Source organism: Mesoplodon bidens, assembly GCF_964165515.1.
Source record: "Mesoplodon bidens genome assembly, chromosome: 7".
Lineage (NCBI taxonomy): Eukaryota > Metazoa > Chordata > Mammalia > Artiodactyla > Ziphiidae > Mesoplodon > Mesoplodon bidens.
Window position 1 is genome coordinate 60,234,565 of NC_138164.1, and position 25,825 is coordinate 60,260,389.

The following is a 25,825-nucleotide window of genomic DNA, read 5'->3' on the forward strand; positions in this document are numbered from 1 at the left end:
TTATTATAAAATATTGGTTATATTCCCCATGTTGTATAATATATCCCTAACCTCCTCATTTTTTGAATGAGCAAGCTGAGCCAAAATAAAGGAATCTTTAAGTTCTAGGCCTTCCCCTCATAGAGGTCAGAGAAGAGTCTCTAGAGGCCAGCAAAACTGTACTGAAATCCTTTGACCTTGGAAAAGTCATTTAACCTCCCTGCATCAGTTTTTTCATCTATAAAACTGAATAATAGCATCTATCTTCTGGAATGTTAGGAAGATTAAATGAGATGAACTATATAAAGCACCCAGCTCATATCTGGTATAACCTGTTACTCAATGAATAGTCACTATAGAACTAATATTATTAGATTCAGGGCTGGAACCTGGTGTTCCCCAGTGCTCTGTTCAGCAAACCTGCTGCCTATCCAAGAAAGTATTTCCAGAGGAAAGACATGAGGGCTAGCACCCTGGAGGGTGGCAAAGCAAGTCTGAAATACCTTAAAGCAAAAAACTTTAAATGAAATCTCTTCAGGCATAAATGCACCTAAATCTTGATTCAAAGCTCTCAGCATGCTAATGGATAAAGATTTTTTTCACCAGGGTAGAAGACAGGAAACAAAGTGAGCTATAGGACAGTATTTCCATCATTTAATAGAAATATGCCAATGACTGAATACACTGTTGTTACTTCAGCTAATTCTGAAAATCTGTCACTGTGAACAAATACATGGAAAGCACATGTTTCCTACCATCAAGCAGGATGATGGCTATTCTTTATTCGCAAAAAATTATGGATGTATTAAGACCTTACCTGGAAAGGAAAAAAAAATCCTTGCCTTATATTTTCTTTTATGCAATGGTAACGAACCTTTTTTTATATGACACCATTTTTGTTTGTTTGTTTGTTTTTAGGATACCTATACTGGGAGTGATGTCCTGGAAGATGTCAGAATAGGAAGCTCCAAAAATCCATTTCTCCACCAAACCCGAACTGGCAGAAACTGTCTGAAGTAACTATTGCAGAACAGGAGTCTAGTCAAAAAAACATGCAGCATCCAGAGGGAGCTTGATGTAGAGGCTGGTAAATTTCAGTTAATTTCAGTCTTTTGCCCAGCAGCTACCCTGCCCCTTCCCACAGGCAGGCAGCAGTAGGGGTGAAGGCCTGAGTTGCTGGCATGGCCTGCTGGAGCTAGGGCTGGCCATAATGACCTTGTCCTCTAAATACTGGGTTTATGTGTTTGATTGCTCATTGCTGCTTTTGCTGGCTGAGGGACCAGCATAGAGGCTAACAGCCACAGTTCAACCTCAAAGGGCTAAAGTTTATTCTAGGGGATTTAAGGAGACAAATGTTGAATGGATAAACAAAATGTGGCATAAATAGAATATTAACCAGCCACAAAAAGGAATGAATTTTTATATATGCTACAACATGGATGAACCTTGAAAACATTACGCTAAGTGAAATAAGCCAAATAAAAGGCAAACTGTATGATTCCACTTATGTGAGATATCTAAAGTAGGCAAATTCATAGAGGCAGAAAGTAGATTAGAGGTTACCAGGGGCTGGACGGAGAGGAAAGGGAGAATTATTATTTCATGGATATAGAATTTCTGTTTGGGGTGATGAAAAAGTTCTGGAAATAATGAGTATGTTTATACAACATTGTGAGTGTACTTAATGCCACTAAATTATACACTTAAAATAGTTAAAATGGTAAATTTTATGTATATTTTACCACAATAAATAAAGTAAAAAAATTTTTTTACATATACTTATTTTCCACTTAAGGTAACACAAGCTATAAGACCTTGGGAAAGTTACTTAACATAGTTGAACCTTATTCCCTCATACGTGATAGCTCTTCCTTTGACAGTTATCATGAGAATTCACAACAGTGTTTATAAAGTGCCTGGCACTCCATTTGACAGTCATTAATGGTAGTTATTACTATAAAATAATTACCTACAGCAACAGTAATTTATAATTAATATAAACATAATGATAACTTAACTCAATGAATATTTAATGAGTAACTAACTGCCTGCTCTCTTCCAGGCACAGGAGGTTCTTGACTTTTATACTTAAGGAGCTCACAGTTTAGAAAGACATGAAATTAATGAACAACTTCTTCAGAGAACAGGAAGCCAAGAGGAGCAGGGGAATAATAACTCAATGCCAACACTTCTTTCTTTGGGGGAAAACACTGCTTTCTTTCCTACCAAAGCGGGAAATCATTTTGTGATCCAGGCAAGTAAATCAGTCACAAGCAAAGAGCAAATCAGTTTAATGTGCATGATTCTTGCCCAGACAAGATTTAATCCATTTGCTTTTTGTATTGACATCCATATAATGTATCACAGGCAGACACACTGCTTGTGTTTCCTTTAAAACTCAGAGAGGCCTTGCCTGACAGCCTGGTGGAGTGGGAAGTACACTGGAATTGGATTTAGATTCCAGTAAACCTAAGCTCTAGTCTTAGCTTTGCCACTTACAAGCAGTAAAAACTTGTACACACTTATTGACCTTTCTTAGTCTTTCTTCATCTGTTAAAATGAATATTTTAATAAAAATTTCTACCTCATACAACTGTTATAAGGATTCAATGAAATTACAAATGGTAAAGTTGTAAAGTATTTTACTTCTTATCTATTATTACATGGGGTTCTGCGGACCCTTGTTTTCTAAAGCTTCAGAGAAAATTTGGTATAGGTGAATCCAATTTTTTTCTTCCAGTTTTATTGAGATATAATTGATATACAGCACTGTATAAGTTTAAGGTGTAGAGCATAATGATTTGACTTACATATATCATGAAATGGTTATCACGATAAGTTTACTGAACATCCATAATCTCATACAGATACAAAATTAAAAAAATAGAAAAAAATATTTTTTATTTGTGATGAGGATGCAGGATTTGCTTAGTAAATTTCATATATAAAATACAGCAGTGTTAATTATATTTATCATGTTGTACATTACATCCCTAGTACTTATTTATCTTATAACTGAAAGTTAATTTTGTTTTTAGAAGTCAAATCGGGCTTTGTTAGCAAAGAGGCTGAGACCCAAAGTAAGCCAGTCCAAAGCTGACTACAGAGGTAATGTAGGAGGCTTGAGGATACCTATTCCTTTTTAAGAAGCTCGAAGGAATTGTTAGACTTCAACTATCATTGTTCTAAAAAAGAAAATTTGCTATAAACCAAGTAGGTAAGGGGAGAAGATCCCTTTTGTTTTCTCTGAGGATCTCTGTTGTCTCTTCATAACTCATAAGGAGAAAAATCCCCCTGTTCCATCTGGTCCATCCAAAGGGTCGACCAGTCACAACAGATCATCCAAATTAAATTCTCTGAGCCTCAGTTCATTCACCTACAAAGCAATAACAATCTCTCCCACACTGGCAACCTATCCCAGACTCTTCCTGCCATGGCAGAGGGCTACTCATTAGAAAGGGCAGCCAGATCAAAGGAGTCTTTCCCTCAGCCCCATCTCATAATTCTCTGATGTGACCCCATCCCCTCCCCTCCTCTTCTCTCTCCCTCCCTCCCTCTCTCCTTTCCTTCCTTTCTTTCTTTCTCTTCTCCTTCACTTCTCCCTTTGAAATTTACCGAGAATCTACTCTGTACCCATCTTTGTGCTAGGCTCTGGGGATATAATGATGACTAATAAAACAATGGCTACTAATGTTTTAGTACCTAATGAGAGCCTAACTACATACTAGATGTTTATATATATATATTCATTCTTGGAAATAAAGAAGCAGCATAAAGTAAGTAGAAAGAGAACTAGATTGGCTGCCAAAGTTTTGGTTTCTACTTCCAACTTTGATATTTGTCCATCCATCTATTTACCTAAAAAATATTTAGACAATATTCATGGTATGCCAGGGGCAAGCTGGGTACTAGTAAATCAGATACTGAATTCACTGTGAACTGTAATAAGTTCTTTCCTTAGGCACTTATAAGACCTCAGATTCCTCATCTGAGAATAAGATTGTACTTGATGACCTCTAATGAAATTATAGCTCTAAAACATAATGACAGCCACCATCTGGACTGAGAATATGGATAGATAAGATGAGCAGAAGATGGGCTGGAGAGATCTCAATGGTCAAGTCATAAAAATCTCCTATTGCAAGCTAAGAAGTTTCGACTTTATCCAAAGGACAGTGAAGAATCATTAAAGGGTTTTAAGCACTTGAGTGATGTGGTCAAATTTTCAAGTTAGAAAAATGATTTTAGTTGATTTGTAAAGAATGCATTGGGGAGGAGGTATGTGATAGGAGTCAGAAAGACCAGTTAGGGGGCAGTGTAAATAATCCAAGAAAGAGTAAGAATGGCCTGAATGATAAAGGGTGGGAAGGATGGGGAAGAAAGATGTAATCTGAGAAACATAAAGGTATTTATTTATTTACTTATTTATTTTAAAAGGGAAAACTTGACTCCTAGTTTTTTGTGGTTTTTTTTTTTTGGCTGCATTGGGTCTTCGTCGCTGTGCGTGGGCTTTCTCTAGTTGCAGTGAGCAGGGGCTACTCTTCGTTGCGGTTCGCAGGCTTCTCATTGTGGTGGCTTCTCTTGTTGCAGAGCACAGGCTCTAGGCATGTGGGCTTCAGCAGTTGTGGCACACGGGCTCAGTAGTAGCATGACCTTGGGAAAGCTCATCCCCAGTCATTTTATCTGGAAAATAAGGGCTATCTCTCCAGACTTGTTATAAGAAATAAATAGGGAAAAAACACACAAAAGTTCTTTGCAAATGTCAGTTAGTCTTAAAACCTCCACCAGGTGGTCCTTAACAGAGAAGGGTGAAAGGTACAGGGCCTGGGTCACTGCAGAGAAAGATTTTTTTTTTTTAAACCTTACTGATATATCAGATTATTCATTGTATTTGCAGGCTGTCAGCTTAATTATTAAGGTCCTCTAGCTGATAAACTGCCGTGGTCAAATACAAATCTGCTTTTTTAAAACTTTTTTCATTTAAATTTATTTTTGGCTGCATTGGGTCTTCATTGCTGCACGAGGGCTTTCTCTAGTTGTGGCAAGTGGGGGCTACTCTTTGTTGTGGTGCGTGGGCTTCTCATTGCGGTGGCTTCTCTTGTTGTGGCACACGGGCTTCAGTAGTTGTGACACACGGGCTCAGTAGTTGTGGCATGTGGGCCCTAGAGCACGTGGGCTTCAGTAGTTGTGGTGCGCAGGCTCGGCAGTTGTGGCTCGCAGGCTCTAGAGCGCAGGCTCAGTAGTTGTGGCACATGGGCTTAGCTGCTCCGCAGCATGTGGCGTGTTCCCGGGCCAGGGATGAAACTTGTGTCCCCTGCACTGGCAGGCAGATTCGTAACCACCGTGCCACCAGGGAAGTCCCCAAATCTGCTTCTTAAATTGACTTTATTTTTTTAAGTAAAGAAAGCATTCTAGGGGAAAACAAACTGGTGAAAAACGCTAGTGAAGTATTTGAACAGATCGATTTCCTAGCTTTGCAACCTTGAGGGTCATGTCTTTTGTGGCGGGTATATGAAGTATTTAACATGTTTGCTGCATGCTGAAGCCAGGAAATGCATTTAGGGCTCAGAACAGGAGTGGGGAGAGCATGTGAGCTGGTCTGGGCCAGCAGAAGATTGGGAAGTGGCCAGGACAGGATGTTGACAAGCAAGGTTTTCAAGGATAACACCTTGGTTGTTACTTTGTGGGAAGACCTAGGTACAAGACCTAGCTCTAACACTTTCCTCAAACACTTCTCCATCTTCTCACCTATAAAATGATGGGTTAGTGTAAGGGGGTCCATCTGTTCTCACATTTCAGAATTCTTTTCTAATTGGGTTTTTGAAACTTCACTACAAGTCAATGGTTGGCCCTGTTACATTTATTACTCTCAGCTGCCTTGTAAAGAAGGCATTCCTAGTCCTTTTTCTTTTTGCAAAGGATATACTGAGGCCCAGAAAGTTTAATAATTTAACTGATGTCACATAGTTTTTAAGTGGCAGAATCAGGTCTGTAATCTAAGTCACTAACTCCATATCCCATATTCTTTCCCCTACAGAGGTATACTCATTGCTGTGCATTGTGATAACCATTAACTGAGTGTCAGCTATGAGCCTGGTGCCAGAGGCTTTATAAACATGGACCCATGAACCAACCATCTGTATAGATCATTATCACATTTCACAGTTGAGGAAACCGAGATTCAGAAAGGTTAAATAATTCACTCAAGCTCACGCAGCTAATTAGTGGCAGAGCCTAGATTCTACTCTAGATCTGATAGGTTCCAAAACCTGTCCTCTCTTCAGCACATATACCAGACCTCTGGTGATCGTTGGACACTCTCACTATTAGAATATTTTAAGAAAAGAAGAGAAAAAGCAAGAAAAGAAAAATAGAGAATGTTTTGGTCTTGACTTCATTTCAAACTTCTAGCAGAGAAACATTTCTGAGGCCTTTCAGAAAAAGAAATGTCCAATCTGTAAAAAGCCCATTGTCATGGTGAATCTATGTGAAGCATATTCAAGTGTTCACTGTACTTACTACCTTTATTGTCAGCTAGAGCTGCCACAACAAAATACCATAGACTAGGTGGCTTAAACAACAGAAATTTCTTTCTCACAATTCTGGAGGCTGGAAGTATGTGATCAGGGTGCCAGCCTGGTTGAGTTATAGTGAGGGCTCTCTCTTCCTGGTTTGCTGATGGCAGCCTTCTTGCTGTGTCCTCCCACAGCAGAGAGAGAGCTCTGGTGTCTCCTCCTCTTCTTATAAGCATACTAATCCCACTATGAAGGCCCCACCCTCATGACCTCATCTAAACCTAATTATCTCCCAAAGGCCCCATCTCCAAATACTATGACATTGCGGGTCAGAGCTTCAACATATGAATCTGGGGGGACATAAACATTCAGTCTACAACACTATCTACACATTCAGTTATTTGAAAGTATATGAACAGATTATATTCTCTAAATTCACTTTTCCAAGGTGTTCAAGGAGCTAGTTATAACCACTTCATAGGATTACTGCAAGTATAAAAATAAATAGTCTGTAAAACACTGAGCTCAATTTTTGGCACACAATAAGTGCTCAGTAAAAGAGCTTTTAAAAGGAGAGAGAGAGAATGCTGTCAATTGGCTAGAAGCCAGCTGTTCACTGGAATACACTGTATTGCAGTGATATTGCGACATAATAAGTATATATTTGGTCTTCATCCCTGTTCCTGGCACAGGGTTCCTAAAAACCCTTGAAATTTCCTAAGTGATAAGAGCAATAAAGATGTCTTTTTGTTGTTGTTGTTGTTTTGTCCACGCTGTGTGGCATGCAGGATCCTACGGCATGCAGGATCCTACAGCCTGACCAGGGATCAAACCCCTGCCCCTGCATTGGAAGTGCAGAGTCCTAACCACTGGACTGCCAGGGAATTCCCAAAGGATGTCTTGATATTCATGACAAACCCCTTTCTTTTTTTTCTGTACATGGGCCTCTCACTGTTGTGGCCCCTCCCATGGCCCCTCTGGCCATGGCTCACAGGCCCAGCTGCTCTGCGGCATGTGGGATCTTCCCGGACTGGGGAACGAACCCATGTCCCCTGCATCAGCAGGCGGACTCTCAACCACTGCGCCACCAGGGAAGCCCGACAAACCCCTTTCAACCACACCCGAGTTTATGTTAATAAAGTAACTTTTGGAAAGCACCTAAGGATGGGGGCTAGTTGCCAAGGAGACCAAGCATGTTATTGAAGATTTGAAACTTTCAGTCCCACCCCTCCTCTTGACCTCTGGGGAGAGGAGAGGGGCTGCAAGTTGAATCAATCAGCAATGGCCAATCACACCTATGTACTGAAGCCAACATAAAAACCAAAAAGGATGAGAGCTTCTAGGCTGCTGAACATGTGGAGGTGCTGGGAGAGTGGCACCCTCTAGAGCAGCGATCCCCAACCTTTTTGGCATGAGGGACAAGTTTCATGGAAGACAATTTTTCCACAGATGGTGGGGGATGGGGTGTTCAGGCAGTAATGAGAGCAATGGGGGGTGACAGATGAAGCTTTCGCTCCCTGGCCTGCAACTCACCTCCTGCTGTGAGGCCCGGTTCCTAACAGGCCTGGACCTGTAGTTGTCCATGGCCCGGGGGTTGGAGACCCCTGCTCTAGAGGATCCACATTCCTTTCTGCATACATTGCCCTATGCATCTCTTCCATCTGTCTGTTCCTGAGCTACATCTTTTTATAATAAACCAATAATCTAGTGAGTAAACTGGTTTCCTAAGTTCTATGAGCTGCTCTGGCAAATTAATTGAACCCAAGGAGGGGGGTTATGGGAACCTCTGATTTATAGCCAATCAGTCAGAAGCACAGGTCACAACCTGGACTTGTGATTGGCATCCGAAATGAGGACAGTTTTGCGGGGCTGAGCTCTCAACCTCTGGAATGACGTTATCTCCAGGTAGACAGTGTCAGAATTGAGTTGAACTGTAGGACACCCAGCTGGTGTCAGAGAACAGCTTGGTGTGGGGAAAGAACCCGCACATTGGAGTTAGTGTCAGAATTATAACTGCAAAGCTGTATTTTATTTCCCTCTTACATTTCAGAGAGAATTTCAAATCAGGAATTTTCCCAACTTCTCTATTCCTTGTGTCCACCACCCCATTACCCCTGAAGCAGAGGTACACAATGGACTTGACCCTCCACTTCTACTGCCCCCTTCCCAGTCTACCCCAAATTGCTGGCCAGGAGCAGGCTCCTAGCTCCTCAAAGGTGAGGCTCCCTAGTCCTAGAAACTGAAAAGACAACCCTCTCCCCTAGCTTATCACTGGAAGCAGTGAAAGAAGCACATATTTTATGACAAATCAGCTTGCTATAACAGAAAGCATATCACTTTGATATCATAAAGATCCGAGTTCAAATCCTTCCTCATCCTTCAGAAGCTACATATACTGGCCAAGTAATACAACCTGAATTAAACTACCAGTTACTTTGCTAAAAGAAGAGTACTATAGGGTTTATGATTAATAAGATTATAATTAATATATATAAAGTACTTAGTATGTGCTTGCCAAATGGTAATTAACACTCTTTAACATAACCATTATTGTTACTAACAATAATAACAAATGTTTACTCTAAAGCATTGTATTTGGCATTTGCTTACAGATTATCTCACTTGGATCTTTATTTCTCGCAATGTGGAGGAAAAGATAACCTGAAAATCTGCCTACTCCGTAACACTTAGAAAAGCTGGATAAAAAGTTTAACAAACAGTTTATGTTATATAACAAACACAGGCAGACTTGAGATTTTAGGAAAGAAAAAATTCTCCAGGGTCAAAAAATGAAATGAAAAATCAGGAACTCTCACAGTGAACTGATATGGGGATGCTCTGGGAAGGTTTTTTGGTCTGGGCAATCAAGGGGCTTGCTTTTCATAGCTATGGCGGGGATGGGAGATGAAGCTCTGGGCCTTGGAGAAGCCAAGAGCTGGAACTCAAATTCCCCTGCACAAAGGTGAGAATTTAGAGAAGTCATAAGTCAGTTTAAAAGAAAAAAATTTGTCTTAAAAGTACAGAGACAACAGGAAGCTAAGGGTAAAAAAGAAAGTTTCCCGAAGAATTTGAAACCTTGGCCTGTGTGAAGTTTGAATGTATTCTACTTCTGTGGAGTTTATACTATATGTGTAGTCTTAGAATCTCAGCAGAAAAATTAACTGAAAACATAGTTCCAGGGACTTTCCTGGTGGCACAGTGGTTAAAAATGCGCCTGCCAATGCAGGGGACACAGGTTCGATCCCTGGTCTGGGAAGATCCCACATGCAGCAGAGCAACTAAGCACGTGAGCCACCACTACTGAGCCCACATGCTGCAACTACTGAAGGCCGTGCACCTAGAGCCCATGCTTCACAACAAGAGAAGCCACCACAATGAGAAGCCCATGCACCTCAACAAAGAGTAGTTCCCACTCGCCGCAACTAGAGAAAGCCTGAGCGTAGCAACGAAGAAACAACTCAGCCAAAAAACCCCATAGTTCCAGGCTGATACTGATCTTCAGTGATTAGTAGAAACAAAGACAATCCTCCCTCTCTCCCTATGGAGTACTAATTATCTCGTTTAATTCTCATAACTATCCTGTGAAATAGATAACATTATCTCAATTTATAAAATAAATTTAAATTTAGGGAGGTTAAGCAACTTGTCCAAAGTCATCTAGCTATTATCTGAAAGAGCTTTAAGAATCCGCCTGTCATTGCAGGTGACACAGGATTGAGCCCTGGTCCGGGAAAATCCCACATGCCCCACAGCAACTAAGTCCGTGCGCCACAACTACTGAGCCTGCACTCTAGAGCCCGCAAGCCACAACTAGTGAAGCCCGCGTGCCTAGAGCCTGTGCTCCGCAACATGAGAAGCCACCAAATAAGAAGCCTGCACACCGCAACGAAGAGTAGCCCCCGCTCACCGCACCTAGAGAAAGCCCACACGCAGCAACAAAGACACAACGCAGCCCCAAATCAATCAATCAATAAATTAATTATTAAGAAAAAGCTTGCCCAAGGCCAAGTAAGGGAGAGAATTCTCCCTGGAAAAGTGCTGTCTGAGCTCAGAGCCGAGATCTTAAAGGATAAGGTGAAGTTGTCAGGGGACAGTGGCATTCTAGACAGAGGGACAACATACACAAAGGCAGTGCAGTAGGAAACAGCATGGTATGCAGTCAGGAAAAAGATCAGCCTTCAGAATCAGCAGAGGGTTCAAATATCTATTTTTGTTTGTGGCCTCTTACTTCAACTGTAGTTTCTCATCTGTGCAATGGTGATAATAAACCACACCCTGTACAACTACTTCTAAGATTAAAGTTAAACATGATATGTAAAAGTGCCCAGCGCAGGGCTAGGCCCATGGTAGGTACTCAGTAATAAATAAATGTTACCTCCCTTCCTTTCTCCTAGTTGGCAATTCAATAGACCATTGTCTTAAGAATGTCATTTCCATCTGCACTAGACCCCAGACATGTCTCCCTTCTACAAGTTCCCAAGCTTTACTAGGGCTTTTGGAGGTGCAGTATACCAAAAGTCATTCACAATGTTATGAGATAACATCCTTAACCACCACTTCTCAAAATGAGAGCCATCCCCACACCACTCACCTGTGTAGGCCATGTTCTTAGGGTTGCCATAAGGAGCCCCAGGCTGCACGGGGCTATAAACAGGGTTCATTGTGGACAACTGAGAATCCTACAGAGACACAAACAAACAAACAAAAAAAAACAGCATTGATTAATGATTGCTCATTCTCCCTGACATCAACTTCTGATCTATAATCTTCAGGTTACACTCATAGAGAAGCAACACGGTATAGTAGAAAGAGGACTACAAAAAAGCCATTTGTTTGTATTTGGCCCATGCTAGACACTTTTCCCATTGTACACATGAAGATACTGACAGGCAGAGAGGTGACACAATTTGCCTAATGTCAACCCCGGCCTTTTGATTCTCAGTTCAGTACTAGTCCCACTATCCCACAGATGCCTCTACCATGAGTGTACTGTGTGGCACTGGCCAAGTCCCGTCCCCTCTCTGGGCTTCAGTGTCCTGATGTAAAATCAATTACTTTAGGCTCTCTGAGGCCCTTTCTAATTCTAAGGTTGCTGGTCTAGGAGCTGGGAAAGGATGCAATTCTACTCTTCACCAGGGAGCCCGAGTACCTGGTGATAAACACACAGACTGCTGGAAGAGCAGCAAGTGTGTCACCCACCTTTTGCACTTACAGAGGACAGGATACTAGTTACTAGCAGTTTTGGAAAAAAATGGGAATTTACGGCCATTGATCATTTTAATGCAAACAAGGAAACACAGCCAAGATCTCTTTCAAAGCTTATTCAAGGGAAAGAAACTAGGAAATTTCTGTGCAATAAGTATCACCTGCACAAGTGATCTGTTAATTATCTTAATGAAGCACGTTCTCCATTCTGATTAATGGGAAATCTGTCATTAAGCTCTATTACCGAGCCAATTTGTCCCCCTTGTTTAGGGAACCAACTCTGACACACAGGCCAACACATATTTGAAAATGTCTTCAAACATATTATTTACACGTCATAAAAATCAAACAATTCCCTCCTAACTAGGCTCACATGATAGATGGACAATTTTTTAGGTCATTAATTTCTCCCATAGCACCTCAGGATAGGAAACAAGTCAAACGCTGAAGACAGGCAGTTAAAGTCAACAGCTGGCTTGATGACGATTGCTCTGAGATTAATTACTCTGTCCAGGGTTCTGGAATGAGAGGTGGAGGAAAGATGGGTTCCCAAAGAGAGGAAGGTGGGGCAGTCAAACAGGCAAAAAAGGAAATGATGTTGGTCAAATTCAGAGGATAGAACTTGAAATGTACCCAATGCGCAGCCCTGCCAAATCACCCCAGGGCAAGAGGCTAGATTAAACTACCACCAATTGACAAACTGAAACTAGAACAATTTGAGGATAAAAGTTACAGGAGATATACCCACTGCAGCACAATTTAAGGAAAAAACACGCAGCCAGAGTTATCCAAGAATACAGCCAAGTACACTCTCTCTAAATATAAGCACTCTCCTGGCAAGGTGCTAAGAAAATTAAGAGAGTTCACAGATGTTAAAATACACTGCAAACTATAAAGTGGCATGCAGATGTAAATGATGACGGTGATTGCCCTGGATCTCTCTTCCACCCGACCGACCGGTTGGTTCTCTGCTAAATAAGCCAGAGTAAGGAAGACTGTGCTAATAAGCAGCACAACGGGCCCTGTAAACATCTGAGCACTCTCCTACGGAGAAGGTACTCTGTGCTGCTGATTGGACAAAGTTAGAAATTGCTTTTCATAACCAAAGAAACTCATCAGTTTTGAAACTGGTCTCCTGCTGCTCCAAGATGAGGGCCACAGTCTCATGAGACCATGCCTGAGTAGCACTCCACAACAGTATGGATTCCAATCTCAACTAATGACTGGCAGAAATGAGATCTGCCAGGGGTTCAGAATTTGGAATAAGAATAAGACAGCTACTTCTGGGGAGTGGCTCACAGGCAGACAGAGTTCCTGGGTTTCACGAGAAGGTTAGCCTTTTACGACAGAATCCACACACTGTTAATAGTTTCAGGGACAGGCTAAAAATGAGTAGGAAGATCACAAGCTCTACAATCAGGCAGATTTAGGTTAAAATCCTAGAACTGCCACATACCAAATGTGGGACCATAGGCAAGTCCACTAACTTTCTTGAGTATCAGTTTCCTCTAGCCTCAAAATGGAAAAGAATAACACATACTTTGTAGAGTTGTTGTAAGGCTTTTGTGTTTTTTTTTTTAAAGCTAGGTTTACTGAGGTATAATATACATACAGTAAAATTTACTCCTTTTAGGTATACAGTTCTGTGAGCTCTGAAAAATGTATATAGTTGTACAAACACCACCACAATTAAGATACAAAGTATTTTCATCACCCCCAAAAGTTCTCTCATCTTTGTGGTCAATACCCTGCCCACAACTCCCAGCTGTGGCAACCACTGATCTGTTTTCTGTTGTTTTGTGTACTCACATATCAACTTTTATTTTAACAGATGAAAAAAGTGAGGCTGAAAAAAGGCAAATGAACAGTCCGAGGTCACAAAATAAGTATGGGACAAGGTCAAGATTAGCACCCCAAATGGATCAAAGACCTAAATGAGAGAGCTAAAAACATAAAACTCTTAGAAGAAAGAAGAAAAGATAGCTTAAACCTTTGTGACCTCGGAATTGGCAATGGTAATTATGATACCAATAGCACAAACAACGAAAGGAAAAAAATAGATAAAATGGATTCATCAAAACTAAAAACTGGGCTTCCCTGGTGGCGCAGTGGTTGAGAGTCCGCCTGCTGATGCAGGGGACGCGGGTTCGTGCCCCAGTCCAGGAAGATGCCGCATGCCACGGAGTGGCTGGGCCAGTGAGCCATGGCCCCTGAGCCTGCGTGTCCAGATCCTGTGCTCCGTAACGGGAGAGGCTACAACAGTGAGAGGCCTGCGTACCGCAAAAAAGAAAAAAAAAAAAAAACTAAAAACTTTTGGGACTTCCCTGGTGGCACAGTGGTTAAGAATACACCTGCCAATGCAGGGAATATGGGTTCGAGCCCTGGTCCGGGAAGACCCCACATGCCGTGGAACAACTAAGCCCATGCGCCACAACTACTGATCCTGCACTCTAGAGCCCGTAAGCCACAACTACTGAGCCCAAGAGCCACAACTACTGAAGCCACGCACCTAGAGCCCATGCTCTGCAACAAGAGAAATGCACCGCAACGAAGAGTAGCCCCCGTTCTCTGCAACTAGAGAAAGCCTGTGTGCAGCAATGAAAACCCAACGCAGCCAAAAATAAATACATAAATAGATAAATGTATTAAAAAAAACGGCAAGGAAAACTAAAAGCTTTCGTGTATTAAAGGACACCATCGAGAAAGTGAAAGACAACCCACAGAATGACAGAAGATTTTTGCAGATCATTTACATAAGGCATTTGTATTTAAAATATATAAGGAACTCTTAGCTCAATAATAAAAAGGCCAATAACCCAATTTAAAAAATGGGAAAAGAATCTCAACATACATTTCTTCAAAGAAGTTATATACATGGCCAATAAGCACATGAAAAATGAAAATTTCGATGCAAATCGAAACCACGAGATACCACTTCACATACACTAGGATGGCTATAATCAAAAAGATAATAAAATGTGTTGGCAAGGATGTGGAGAAATCTAGACCCTTATACAATGCTGGTGGGAATGTAAAACGACATGGCCACTTTGGGAAAACATCTGACAGTTCCTCAAATAGTTAAACACAGACTTACCACATGACCCAGCAATGCCACTTCTAGATATACACCAAAAGAAATGAAAATGTATGAACACAAATGTTCATAGCAGCATTATCCATAATAGTCAAAAGGTGGAAACAATCCAAATGTTCAACTGATGAATGGATAAATGAAATGTGGTATATCCATACAACGGAATATTTGGAAATAAAAAGGAATGAAGTATTGATACACACTACAACATGGATGAACCTTGAAAACATATTAAGTGAAAGAAACCCGTCACAAAAGGCTACATATTCTGTGATTCCATTTTTATGAAATGTCCAGAATAGGCAAATCTACAGAGACAGAAAATAGATCTGTAGTTGTCTAGATTAGTTCATGATATATGAAATTCACATCTCTTAAAATAATTATTATAATGCAGTACTCACCCACATCTACTTTCACACATACCTACTTCCTGAACGTTTCTTCCTGATAACTCCATAAGCAATTCAAACTCACAACATTCAAAAGTAAACTCAACATTCTTCCCCAAGCCCATTCTTCCATCCAGTATTGACTGTCTCACAGTTACTGACAATCCATCCACCTGGCACTTTAAGCGAGAAACCCTGAAAGTCATCCTAAATTCCTCCCACTCTTTCACACCCAATCACCAAGTCCTCATAAACTTACCTTTCTCATTGCTACTGCTCTCTAGTTCAAATTTCAATATCTCTTGTCTGAAATATTAAACAGTCCTAAGGGGACTCTTTTCCCCCATTCTAACCAACTCTAATTAATCCTTGATATTCTTTATTAAAGCATAGGTTGGATAAGGGCATTACTCCCCTCAAAAGCCTGGGGAATAAAATCCCTACTCCTTCACATGGTATAGAAGATCCTCTATGCTCTATCCGGCATGGGGCTCAGGAATATATGTATTTGTGTTTCTAAGGATATTTTGATGCCCAGTTTGAAGACACTGCCTGAGACTTTCTATGTCAAATGCCATTTGTCTTACATAAGCTTGATAGAGGAATTGAGATACAGCAGTGAACGAGACTAATAAAAATTCCTGCTTACATTCCAGTTGGGAGGGGGGAGGAAGACAAAAATTTTTTTTTAAAAGTAAAATATACTGTATATCACATGGCAGTAAATGCTAGAGAAATCCTCTGAAGGTGGACAGGGAGTACCAAGGGGAGGAGGTACAATTTTAAATAAGATAGTTAGAGAAAGTGTTATTGAGTGACATCTAAGCAGAGACCTGAAAAAGCTGAAGGAGCAAGCCATGCAGGTCTCTTGAGGGGAAACTGTCCAAGTAGAGAAAACAGCAAAGGCAAGTGCCCTGAAGTGGAATCATGTCTGAGAAATAGCATGAAGGCCAGTTTAGCTGGAGCACACACAGTGAATGAAAGAGAAAAGAGTAGGCAGTGAGATCAGACAGGTGATGAAGGCCAAATCATGTACAGCCTTGTAGGCCAGTATAAGGACGTTGTTTTTTATTCTAAATGAGATTAGGAGTGTTTCAAGCAGAAGAGTGACTTGATTTGACTTCATTTTAAGAAGATTACTTTGTTGAGCTGAGATCAAAGAGCAGGAAGGCAAGAGGAGAATCAGGGAGATGAGTTAGGATGCTATTAAAATGATCCATATGAAAGGTAATGGTGGCTTGAAATAGGGTGGTAGCAGTGGTGGTGGTGGTGGGAAGTAGTCATATTTTGGGTATAATCTGAAGATCAAGCTGATGGGAATTACTAACAGATTGACTATAGAGTATGAGAGGAAGAAAGACATCAAGGATGACTCCAAAGTTAACTTGAGAAACTGGAATAATAAAAATGCCATTTACTGGGATGAGAACTATGAAAGGAGCATGTTTTGGTGTAAAGGACAGAAATTTGGATTTGGACTTAAATTTGAGATGTCTAAGAATTCTGTTTAAAACAATGGCTGGTATACAATGAGCATTCTGTAAAGGTAAACAACCATTACTACTATTATAAATATTACCTCTACTACCAGCAGCTACTATTTATTGAAGATCTACCAGGTGACAAGTACTGTGCTACCAATTTACCTTATTAGTCCCTATAAGTCTTATAAGATCACAATGATCTTGCAAAATAGATATTATTTTCACTGTACTATAGGTGGATAAACTTAAGTCCAGAGAAATGAAGCAACTTGCCCAAAGTCTCATAACTAAGAATTGAGAGAATAACCAGGTCTTCTGATTCCAATGTCCAAGCTACTTCCACTGTGCTAGATGAGTTTGAGTTTCCCAGTCTCCCTAGTCTCCCAACCCAGCACTGGTTTCTCCTCTGGAATAGCAGGCCCCTCCCTAACCCTCCTTTAACTCGGGGCCCCTTGTGCTCTGTTTGGACCCTGATAGATCCCACCATAGAGGCAGTTCAAATCTACCTACTGGGTCCCTGCTGGACACACACAGGCAGTTATGAGAGAATAAAAGCACTGTCTGCCTGACTTCTATTCCTGCCAGCTGTCTAGGATCTTAGTTGCAATATGCTCCCGATCCAACCTGATTTTACTTCTTAAGTAAGACAAGTAAGATAAGTGCCTGTTGTGCAAGTCCCGTCTAGCTCCCTCTCCAGAGCCAAGTATGGAATTTCCCCTGTTCCCTGGGGTTGAACCACAGTAAGTCTACATTACTTGTGTCAGCAAACACAACTCTGCAATAGCTTCCCATCTTATTCAGAATAAAATCCAAAGTCCTTATAAAGGTCTACAGGACCTTATATGATCTGGTCTCACATGCCCACCTCTCTAGTTGCAACTCCTACCACTATCCCTTGCTTTCTCCACTCCACTCACAATGACCTCCTTGTTCCCTGAACACACATGTATGCTTATGCCTCAGGGTGTTTGCACTTGCGCTTTCCCACACCTAAAATGCCCTTCCCCCAGATATTCAAATGGCATACTCCCTTACTTCATTCAGGTCTCTGCACAAATTTCACCCTGCCAGAAATTACTTCCTTAACCAACCTATCTAAAAATAACTGCTACTGTTATTCTCTGTCCCCAATTCCTGCTTTACTTTTCCTATTGACACCAATCACTAACTGATATATTTTCTTGCATATTTGTTTATTCTTTCCCCCATTAGAGTTATAAGTTCCATGAGAACAAGGATTCTGTTTATTTTGTCTCGTATCCCCAATACCCAGGATATTTCCAGCATATAATGGGCACTAAATGCATAGTTGAATAAATAACGAACCATCCTTCATGCTACTCCAAAAAACAACTCTGGAAAAAGTTTCAAGGTGCTTGGCACTTCTTGGCGTATCTCAGTCAACTACTTGGCTTCACATCTCTACAGCATTTACTTCCAATATTCAGAGAAGCCTCTACCGATAGCTCATCTTGGGCAGAACAAGCAATGGTGAGCCAGGTGGTGGCATGATGACTGAGGAAAACAGACAGAGGTGCTAAAGACCTCCCTCTTAGTGGAGCTGGCATTCATTTCCAGACCGTTTTGCAAATAGCCTGCTGCTGCCCTTAAAACCACCTGAAGTATTTCTTTCAAATCAACAGCAAAATCTATGAGCACAAAATGACAAGAAAGAAGTTCCAGGGTTGAAGGATGAACACTTGGAAGTACCATATGCACAACAGGTTGCAGTGTTTAAAATTAGTGTTGTAGTTTACACACTACTTTAAACTTTTTAAAGAACCTTACCATTTACAAAGGTTATACAGATGGTCCCCAAATCAGGATGGTTCGCTTAAGATTTTTCAACTTTACAATGGTATCAAAGCAATAAGCATTCAGTAGGAACATACTCTGAATTCTGAATTTTGTGCTTTTCCTGAGCTAGTAGTATGCAACACAAAACTCTCTTGTGATGCTGGGCAGCAGCAGCAGCAGTGAGCTGCAGCTCCAAGTCAGCCATGTGATCGAGGGTAAAGAACTGATTTACACTTGCAACCATTCTGTAAAAATATAACCATCCTGTTTTTCACTTAAAATATAGTATTCAATAAATTACATGAGATATTCAACATTACAAAATAGACTTTGTGCTAGACGATTTTGCCCAACTGTAGGCTGCTGTGTTCTGAGCATGTTTAAAGTAGGCTAGGCTATTAAATGCATTTTCAATTCACAATGGGTTTATTGGGATGTAACCTCATTGTAAGCTGAGGAAGATCTGTAGTTTACAATGAGATTTTAGCCACTATTTCACTTGATCCGTTGAAGTAAGCAACACAGGGATTATTAATTTCATCAGACAGATAAAGAAATTAAAGCTTAAAGTTTTTGGGGTTTTTTCTTGCGGTACGCAGGCCTCTCACTGTTGGGGCCTCTCCCATTGCGGAGCACAGGCTCCGGACGCGCAGGCCCAGCGGCCATGGCTCACAGGCCCAGCCGCTCCACGGCATGTGGGATCCTCCCGGACCCTGCATCGGCAGGCGGACTCCCAGCCACTGCGCCACCAGGGAAGCCCTAAAGCTTAAAGTTTTAATGCATATTAGGATGGACACTGTAGGGAAAAGATATAGATAGTGTCTGCCCAAAGGAGGTTATGGTCTAGCTAGGGAATTTTAAAAGTTAAATAAAAATAAAGATGCCATAAGTAACACAAGGAGGTGGAACTTCTGGAATACCTAAACTGCTTAGCAAACTCCTCCCTAAAAGCAACAATAAAACTGACCAAGATGGTCAAAAACAACCATTTCAGGCCTCTGAAAATTAACCAAAGGCATACATCAAGTTGAGAAATGTTTATTCAAGAAGAATTACTGAACCATATTAAGAACAGTGAGAATCTGTGGCAATTTAGCCTGAAACTGCTCCTACCCCACAACCCCCAGCTCCCTGGGGGTAATTCCATCAGGCCAGGCCAAGAGGATGACTCTTGTCAGAGTGGGCTGATTTAATTTGAAGCTGAGTGTAGAAAATTTGCTCTGGATATTGCCCAGGGTCATTGTCAAAAACAATAGAGGGACAATCTGGGGAACAATAGTAAGTTATCCAGGAAGGCCACTACTACAGCTGGCCTAAGGTCATAATGCTAGTTAGGGCAGGAAACAGGCCTGCAGATAAGCCAGAAATTTTAAAGGGAGTGCTGGGGAACAAAAGATAAGACCCACTATGGGATCCCTGGTGATCTATAAGCTTTCATACCTGCTAAGGAGAAACTGGAGAGGTCCTAGCTATCTACTGATCCTATGTGAATGTAAGGTCTTGAACACACTGAAAGTAAAGGCTGGAGCAGAACTGCAAATTGCCTGGACTTTGAATGCATTCCCCGATCAACAAACAAATCCATCAACAAAGGGTAGAAGATTTCCTGGCCTAGGATTGAAGCCAGTCATTGTTGATCACTAATCTATGCTGACCCAGGGGTGACCTTTAAGAAGCCAAGTTTAAAAATTAAAACAATAATTTAAAAAATATGACCAGAATAAATTACTTGCATGTTAAATAAATAATTAAATAAATATGCATGGTTAAAAAGAGAGAGATATCAGCAGTCACACACTACAAAGGAGACAGATACTACAGAATTGTCTGAACAAGTCACTGACTAAACCAAAAAGAAAAAAAAAAAAACACAAAAAAAACCCCCAGCAAGAACCCTCCCATCCGCTAGTGGTGGAAGAATCTGAATCAAGAGTTGCTATATTATCTAAAACATAGTTTTTCAACCAAAAAAATCATAAAACATGCAAAGAAAGAGGGAAGTGTGACCCATTTACTGGGGCGGGTGGGGGGGGAAAGGAGACTACGTATAGATATGGCCTCTATGGGGGCCCAGATGTTGGAATCAGCAGATAAATATTTCAAAGCAGCTATTATAAGTACTTTAAAGAACTAAGGGAAGCCATATTTAAATAATTAAATTAAAGTATGATAATAATTACTCATCAAATAGAGAATGTCAATAAATAGAAATTATAAAAATAACCAAATGGAAATTGTTTGTTTTGTTTTGTTCACTTTTGGCCGTGCTGCACGGCATGTTGGAACTTAGTTCCCTGACTAGGGATCGAACCCATGCCCCCTGTAGTGGAAGTGCAGAGTCTTAAACGCTGGACCACCAGGGAAGTCCCTGGAAGTTGTATTCTGAAATGAAACATTCAAGAGGACTCAAAAACAAATCTGGGCTGGCAGAACAAAGAATCATCGAAATCAAAGAGAGATCAACATAGATAATGCTATCTAAAAAACAAAAAGAAAAAATGAAAAATGAAGTCAGAGACCTGTGGGAAACTCTGGAGCAAACCAACATACAAGTAATGGGAGTTCTAGCAAGAAGAAAGAAAGGAGTAGAAAAAATATCTGAAGATATAATCATCAAAAGCTTCCCAAATTTGATTTTAAAAACAAACAAACATTAAACTATACCCAAGACAGACAGTGAACTCCAAGTGGGCTAAACACAAAAAGAGCCACACCTGTACATATCATTAACTGTTGAAAGCCAAAGAGAAAATTTTGAAAGTGGCAAGAGAAAAAAACTTATCAGATAAAAGGGATCAACAATAAGATTAACAGCTCAATTCTCATTAGAAACAATGGAGGCTAGCAGCAGTGGAATAATAAATGTGCTGAAAGAAAGAAAAAAAAGTACCAACCATGATTTCTGACCCCAGTAAAACTATCATTCAAAATTAAATGTAAGGGACTTCCTTGGTGGCACAGTGGTTAAGAATCTGTCTGCCAGTGCAGGGGACACGGGTTCAAGCCCTGGTCCGGGAAGATCCCACATGCCATGGAGCAACTAAGCCCATAAGCCTGTGCTGTAGAGCCCACAAGTCGCAACTACTGAGCCCACATGCCACAATTACTGAAGCCTGCATGCCTAGAGCCTGTGCTCTGCAAGAAGAGAAGCCACTGCAATGAGAAGCCCATGCACCACAACAAAGAGTAGCCCCACTCTCCTCAACTAGAGAAAGCCCGTGGGCAGCAATGAAGACCCAACACAGCCAAAAATTAAAATAAATAAATAATTAATTAATTATTTTTTTAAATCCAAAATTAAAGGCATAAAGACATTCCCAAATAGATAACAACTGAGATGATTCACTGCTAGCAACCTGCCTTTCAAAAACCCTAAAGACATACTAAAGCCTTCTGGCTGAAAGGAAATGGCACTACAGAGCAATTCAAATCCACATGAAAAGATAAAGAGTACCAGTAAAGGCGATTACATAGGTAAATATAAAGATAGTATAAATATTTTTCTCTTAATACACTTAAAAGACAGTTATATACAATAACTTTAAAACTATATTGTTGGGTATATGAACATATAAAGATTTAATTTACAGAAAAACAAAGGTGCAAAGTAAAAGACAGGGAAAATGGAGCTACACCTGAACAAAGTTTCTAAATTTTACTGAAATTAAGTTAGTTTATATTTGAAGTAGATTGTATATGAAGTAGATTATAATCAATATGTAATTTGTAAAAAATGAAGATATATATTTAATCCCCAAAGCAACCACTAAGAAAACAACTTTTAAAATTTAATAAAAATATCAATGATATCAACAATAAAAAGGAACAAACCGGGGGCTTCCCTGGTGGCGCAGTGGTTGAGAGTCCGCCTGCCGATGCAGGGGACAAGGGTTCGTGCCCCGGTCCGGGAAGATCCCACATGCCGCAGAGTGGCTGGGCCCGTGAGCCATGGCTGCTGAGCCTGCGCGGCTGGAGCCTGTGCTCCGCAACAGGAGAGGCCACAACAATGAGAGGCCCGCATACCGCAAAAAAAAAAAAAAAAAAAAAGGAACAAACCACTGATACATATCACAGCATGAATTAACCTCGAAAATACTGGGCTAAGTTTAAGAAGCCAGAGCAAAAGACAACACATTGTGTGATTCCATTTATACAAAATGTTCAGAAAGGGCAAATCTATAGAAGCAGATAGATAAGAAGCAAGAAGAACTACAATCCTGCAGCCTCTGGAATGAAAACCACATTCACAGACAGCAAAATGAAAAGGCAGAGGACTATGTACCACATGAAGGAACAAGATAAAACCCCAGAAAAACAATTAAATGAAGTGGAGATGGGCAATCTTCCAGAAAAAGAATTTAGAATAATGATAGTGAGATGATCCAGGACCTCGGAAAAAGAATGGAGGCAAAGATCAAGAAGATACAAGAAATGTTTAACAAAGACCTAGAAGAATTAAAGAACAAACAAACAGAGATGAACAATACAATAACTGAAATGAAAACTACGCTAGAAGGAATCAATAGCAGAATAACGGAGACAGAAGAATGGATAAGTGACCTGGAAAACAGAATAGTGGAATTCACTGCCACAGAAAAGAATAAAGAAAAAAGAATGAAAAGAAATGAAGACAGCCTAAGAGACCTCTGGGACAACATTAAACGCACCAACATTCGCATTATAGGGGGCCCCGAAGGAGAAGAGAGAAAGAACCCAAGAAAATATTTGAAGGATTATAGTCGAAAACTTCCCTAACATGGGAAAGGAAATGGGCACCCAAGTCCAGGAAGCGCAGAGAGTCCCAGGCAGGATAAACCCAAGGAGAAACACACCGAGACACATAGTAATCAAACTGGCAAAAATTAAAGACAAAGAAAAATTATTGAAAGCAGCAAGGGAAAAACGACAAATAACATACAAGGGAACTCCCATAAGGTTAACAGATGATTTTTCAGCAAAAACTCTACAAGCCAGAATGGAGTGGCATAATACATTTAAAGTGATGAAAGGGAAGAAACTACAACCAAGGTTACTCTACCCAGCAAGGATCTCATTCAGATTTGATGGAGAAATCAAAAGCTTTACAGACAAGCAAAAGCTAAGAGAATTCAGCACCACCAAACCAGCACTATAGAAAATGCTAAAGGAACTTCTCTAAGTGGGAAACACAAGAGAAGAAAGGGACCTACAAAAACAAACCCATAACAATTAAGAAAATGGTAATAGGAACATACATATCAATAATTACCTGAAGCGTGAATAGATTAAATGCTCCAACCAAAAGACACAGGCTTGCTGAATGGATACAAAAACAAGACTCATATATACGCTGTCTACAAGAGACCTACTTCAGACCTAGGGACACATACAGACTGAAAGTGAGGGGATGAAAAAAGATATTCCATGCAAATGGAAATGAAAAGACAGGTGGAGTAGCAATACACATATCAGATAAAATAAACTTTAAAATAAAGAATGTTACAAGAGACAAGGAAGGACACTATATAATGATCAAGGGATCAATCCAAGAAGAACATATAACAATTATAAATATATATGCACCCAAGATAGGAGCACTTCAATACATAAGGAAACTGCTAACAGCTATAAAAGAGGAAATCGACAGTAACACAATAATAGTGGGGAACTTTAACATCTCACTTACACCAATGGACAGATCATACAGACAGAAAACTAATAAGGAAACACAAGATTTAAATGCCGCAACAGACCAGATAGATTTAATTGATATTTATAGGACATTCCATCCAAAAACAGCAGATTACACTTTCTTCTCAAGTGCACACGGAACATTCTCCAGGATACATCACATCTTGGGTCACAAATCAAGCCTCAGGAAACTGAAGAAAACTGATATCATATCAAGAATCTTTTCTGACCACAATGCTATGAGATTAGAAATCAATTACAGGGAAAAAAACACATGGAGGCTAAACAATATATTACTAAATAACCAAGAGATCACTGAAGAAATCAAAGAGGAAATCAAAAAATGCCTAGAGACAAATGACAATGAAAACATAACAATCCAAAACCTATGGAATACAGCAAAAGCAGTTCTAAGAGGGAAGTTTATAGCAATACAATCTTACCTCAAGAAACAAGAAAAATCTCAAATAAACAATCTAACCTTACACCTAAAGGAACTAGAGAAAGAAGAACAAACAAAACCCAAAGTTAGTAGAAGGAAAGAAATCATAAAGATCAGAGCAGAAATAAATGAAATAGAAACAAAGAAAACAATAGCAAAGATCAATAAAACTAAAAGCTGGTTCTTTGAGAAGATCAACAAAACTGATAAACCTTTAGCCAGACTCATCAAGAAAAAGAGGGAGAGGACTCAAATCAATAAAATTAGAAATGAAAAAGGAGAAGTTACAATGGAAACCACAGAAATACAAAGCATGCTAAAAGGCTACTACAAGCAACTCTATGCCAATAAAATGGACAACCTGGAAGAAACGGACAAATTCTTAGAAAGGTATAACCTTCCAAGACTGAACCAGGAAGAAATAGAAAATATGAACAGACCAATCACAACAATGAAATTGAAACTCTGATTAAGAATCTTCCAACTGGGCTTCCCTGGTGGCGCAGTGTTTGAGAGTCTGCCTGCCAATGCAGGGGACACGGGTTTGTTCCCCGGTCCAGGAAGATCCCACATGCCTCAGAGTGGCTGGGCCCGTTAGCCATGGCCACTAAGCCTGCGCATACGGAGCCTGTGCTCTGCAATGGGAGAGTCCACAACAGTGAGAGGCCCGTGTACCACAAAAAAAAATAAAAATAAAAAATAAAGCTTCTAACAAACAAAAGTCCAGGACCAGATGGCTTCACAAGTGAATTCTATCAAACACTTAGAGAAGAGCTAACACCCATCCTTCCCAAACTCTTCCAAAAATTTGCAGAGGAAGGAACATTCCCAAACTTATTATACGAGGCCAACATCACCCTGATACCAAAACCAGACAGAGATACTACAAAAAAAGAAAATTACAGACCAAAATCACTGATGAATATAGATGCAAAAATCCTCAACAGGGCTTCCCTGGTGGCGCAGTGGTTGAGAGTCCGCCTGCCGATGCAGGGGACATGGGTTCGTGCCCCGGTCTGGGAGGATCCCACATGCCGCGGAGCGGCTGGGCCCGTGAGCCATGGCCGCTGAGCCTGCGCTCCGCAATGGGAGAGGCCACGACAGTGAGAGGCCCACGTACCGCAAAAAAAAAACCAAAAAGACAAAAAAACAAAACAAACAAACAAACAAAAAATCCTCAACAAAATACTAGCAAACAGAATCCAACAACACATTAAAAGGATCATACACTATGATCAGGTGGG

General features: G+C 40.5%; 1 protein-coding gene across 2 annotated transcripts in view; it reads right to left on the minus strand.

The window, feature by feature from the left end:
- FAM168A (family with sequence similarity 168 member A) overlaps window positions 1-25,825 on the minus strand; it is a 214,318-nt gene that overhangs the window by 48,999 nt on the left and 139,494 nt on the right. For both annotated transcript variants that reach the window (XM_081239109.1, XM_081239110.1), the window contains exon 2: window positions 11,086-11,173. In XM_081239109.1, the coding sequence (XP_081095235.1) occupies window positions 11,086-11,155 (70 nt within the window). In that variant the 5' untranslated portion in view covers window positions 11,156-11,173. The remainder of the gene's footprint in view (window positions 1-11,085; window positions 11,174-25,825) is intronic.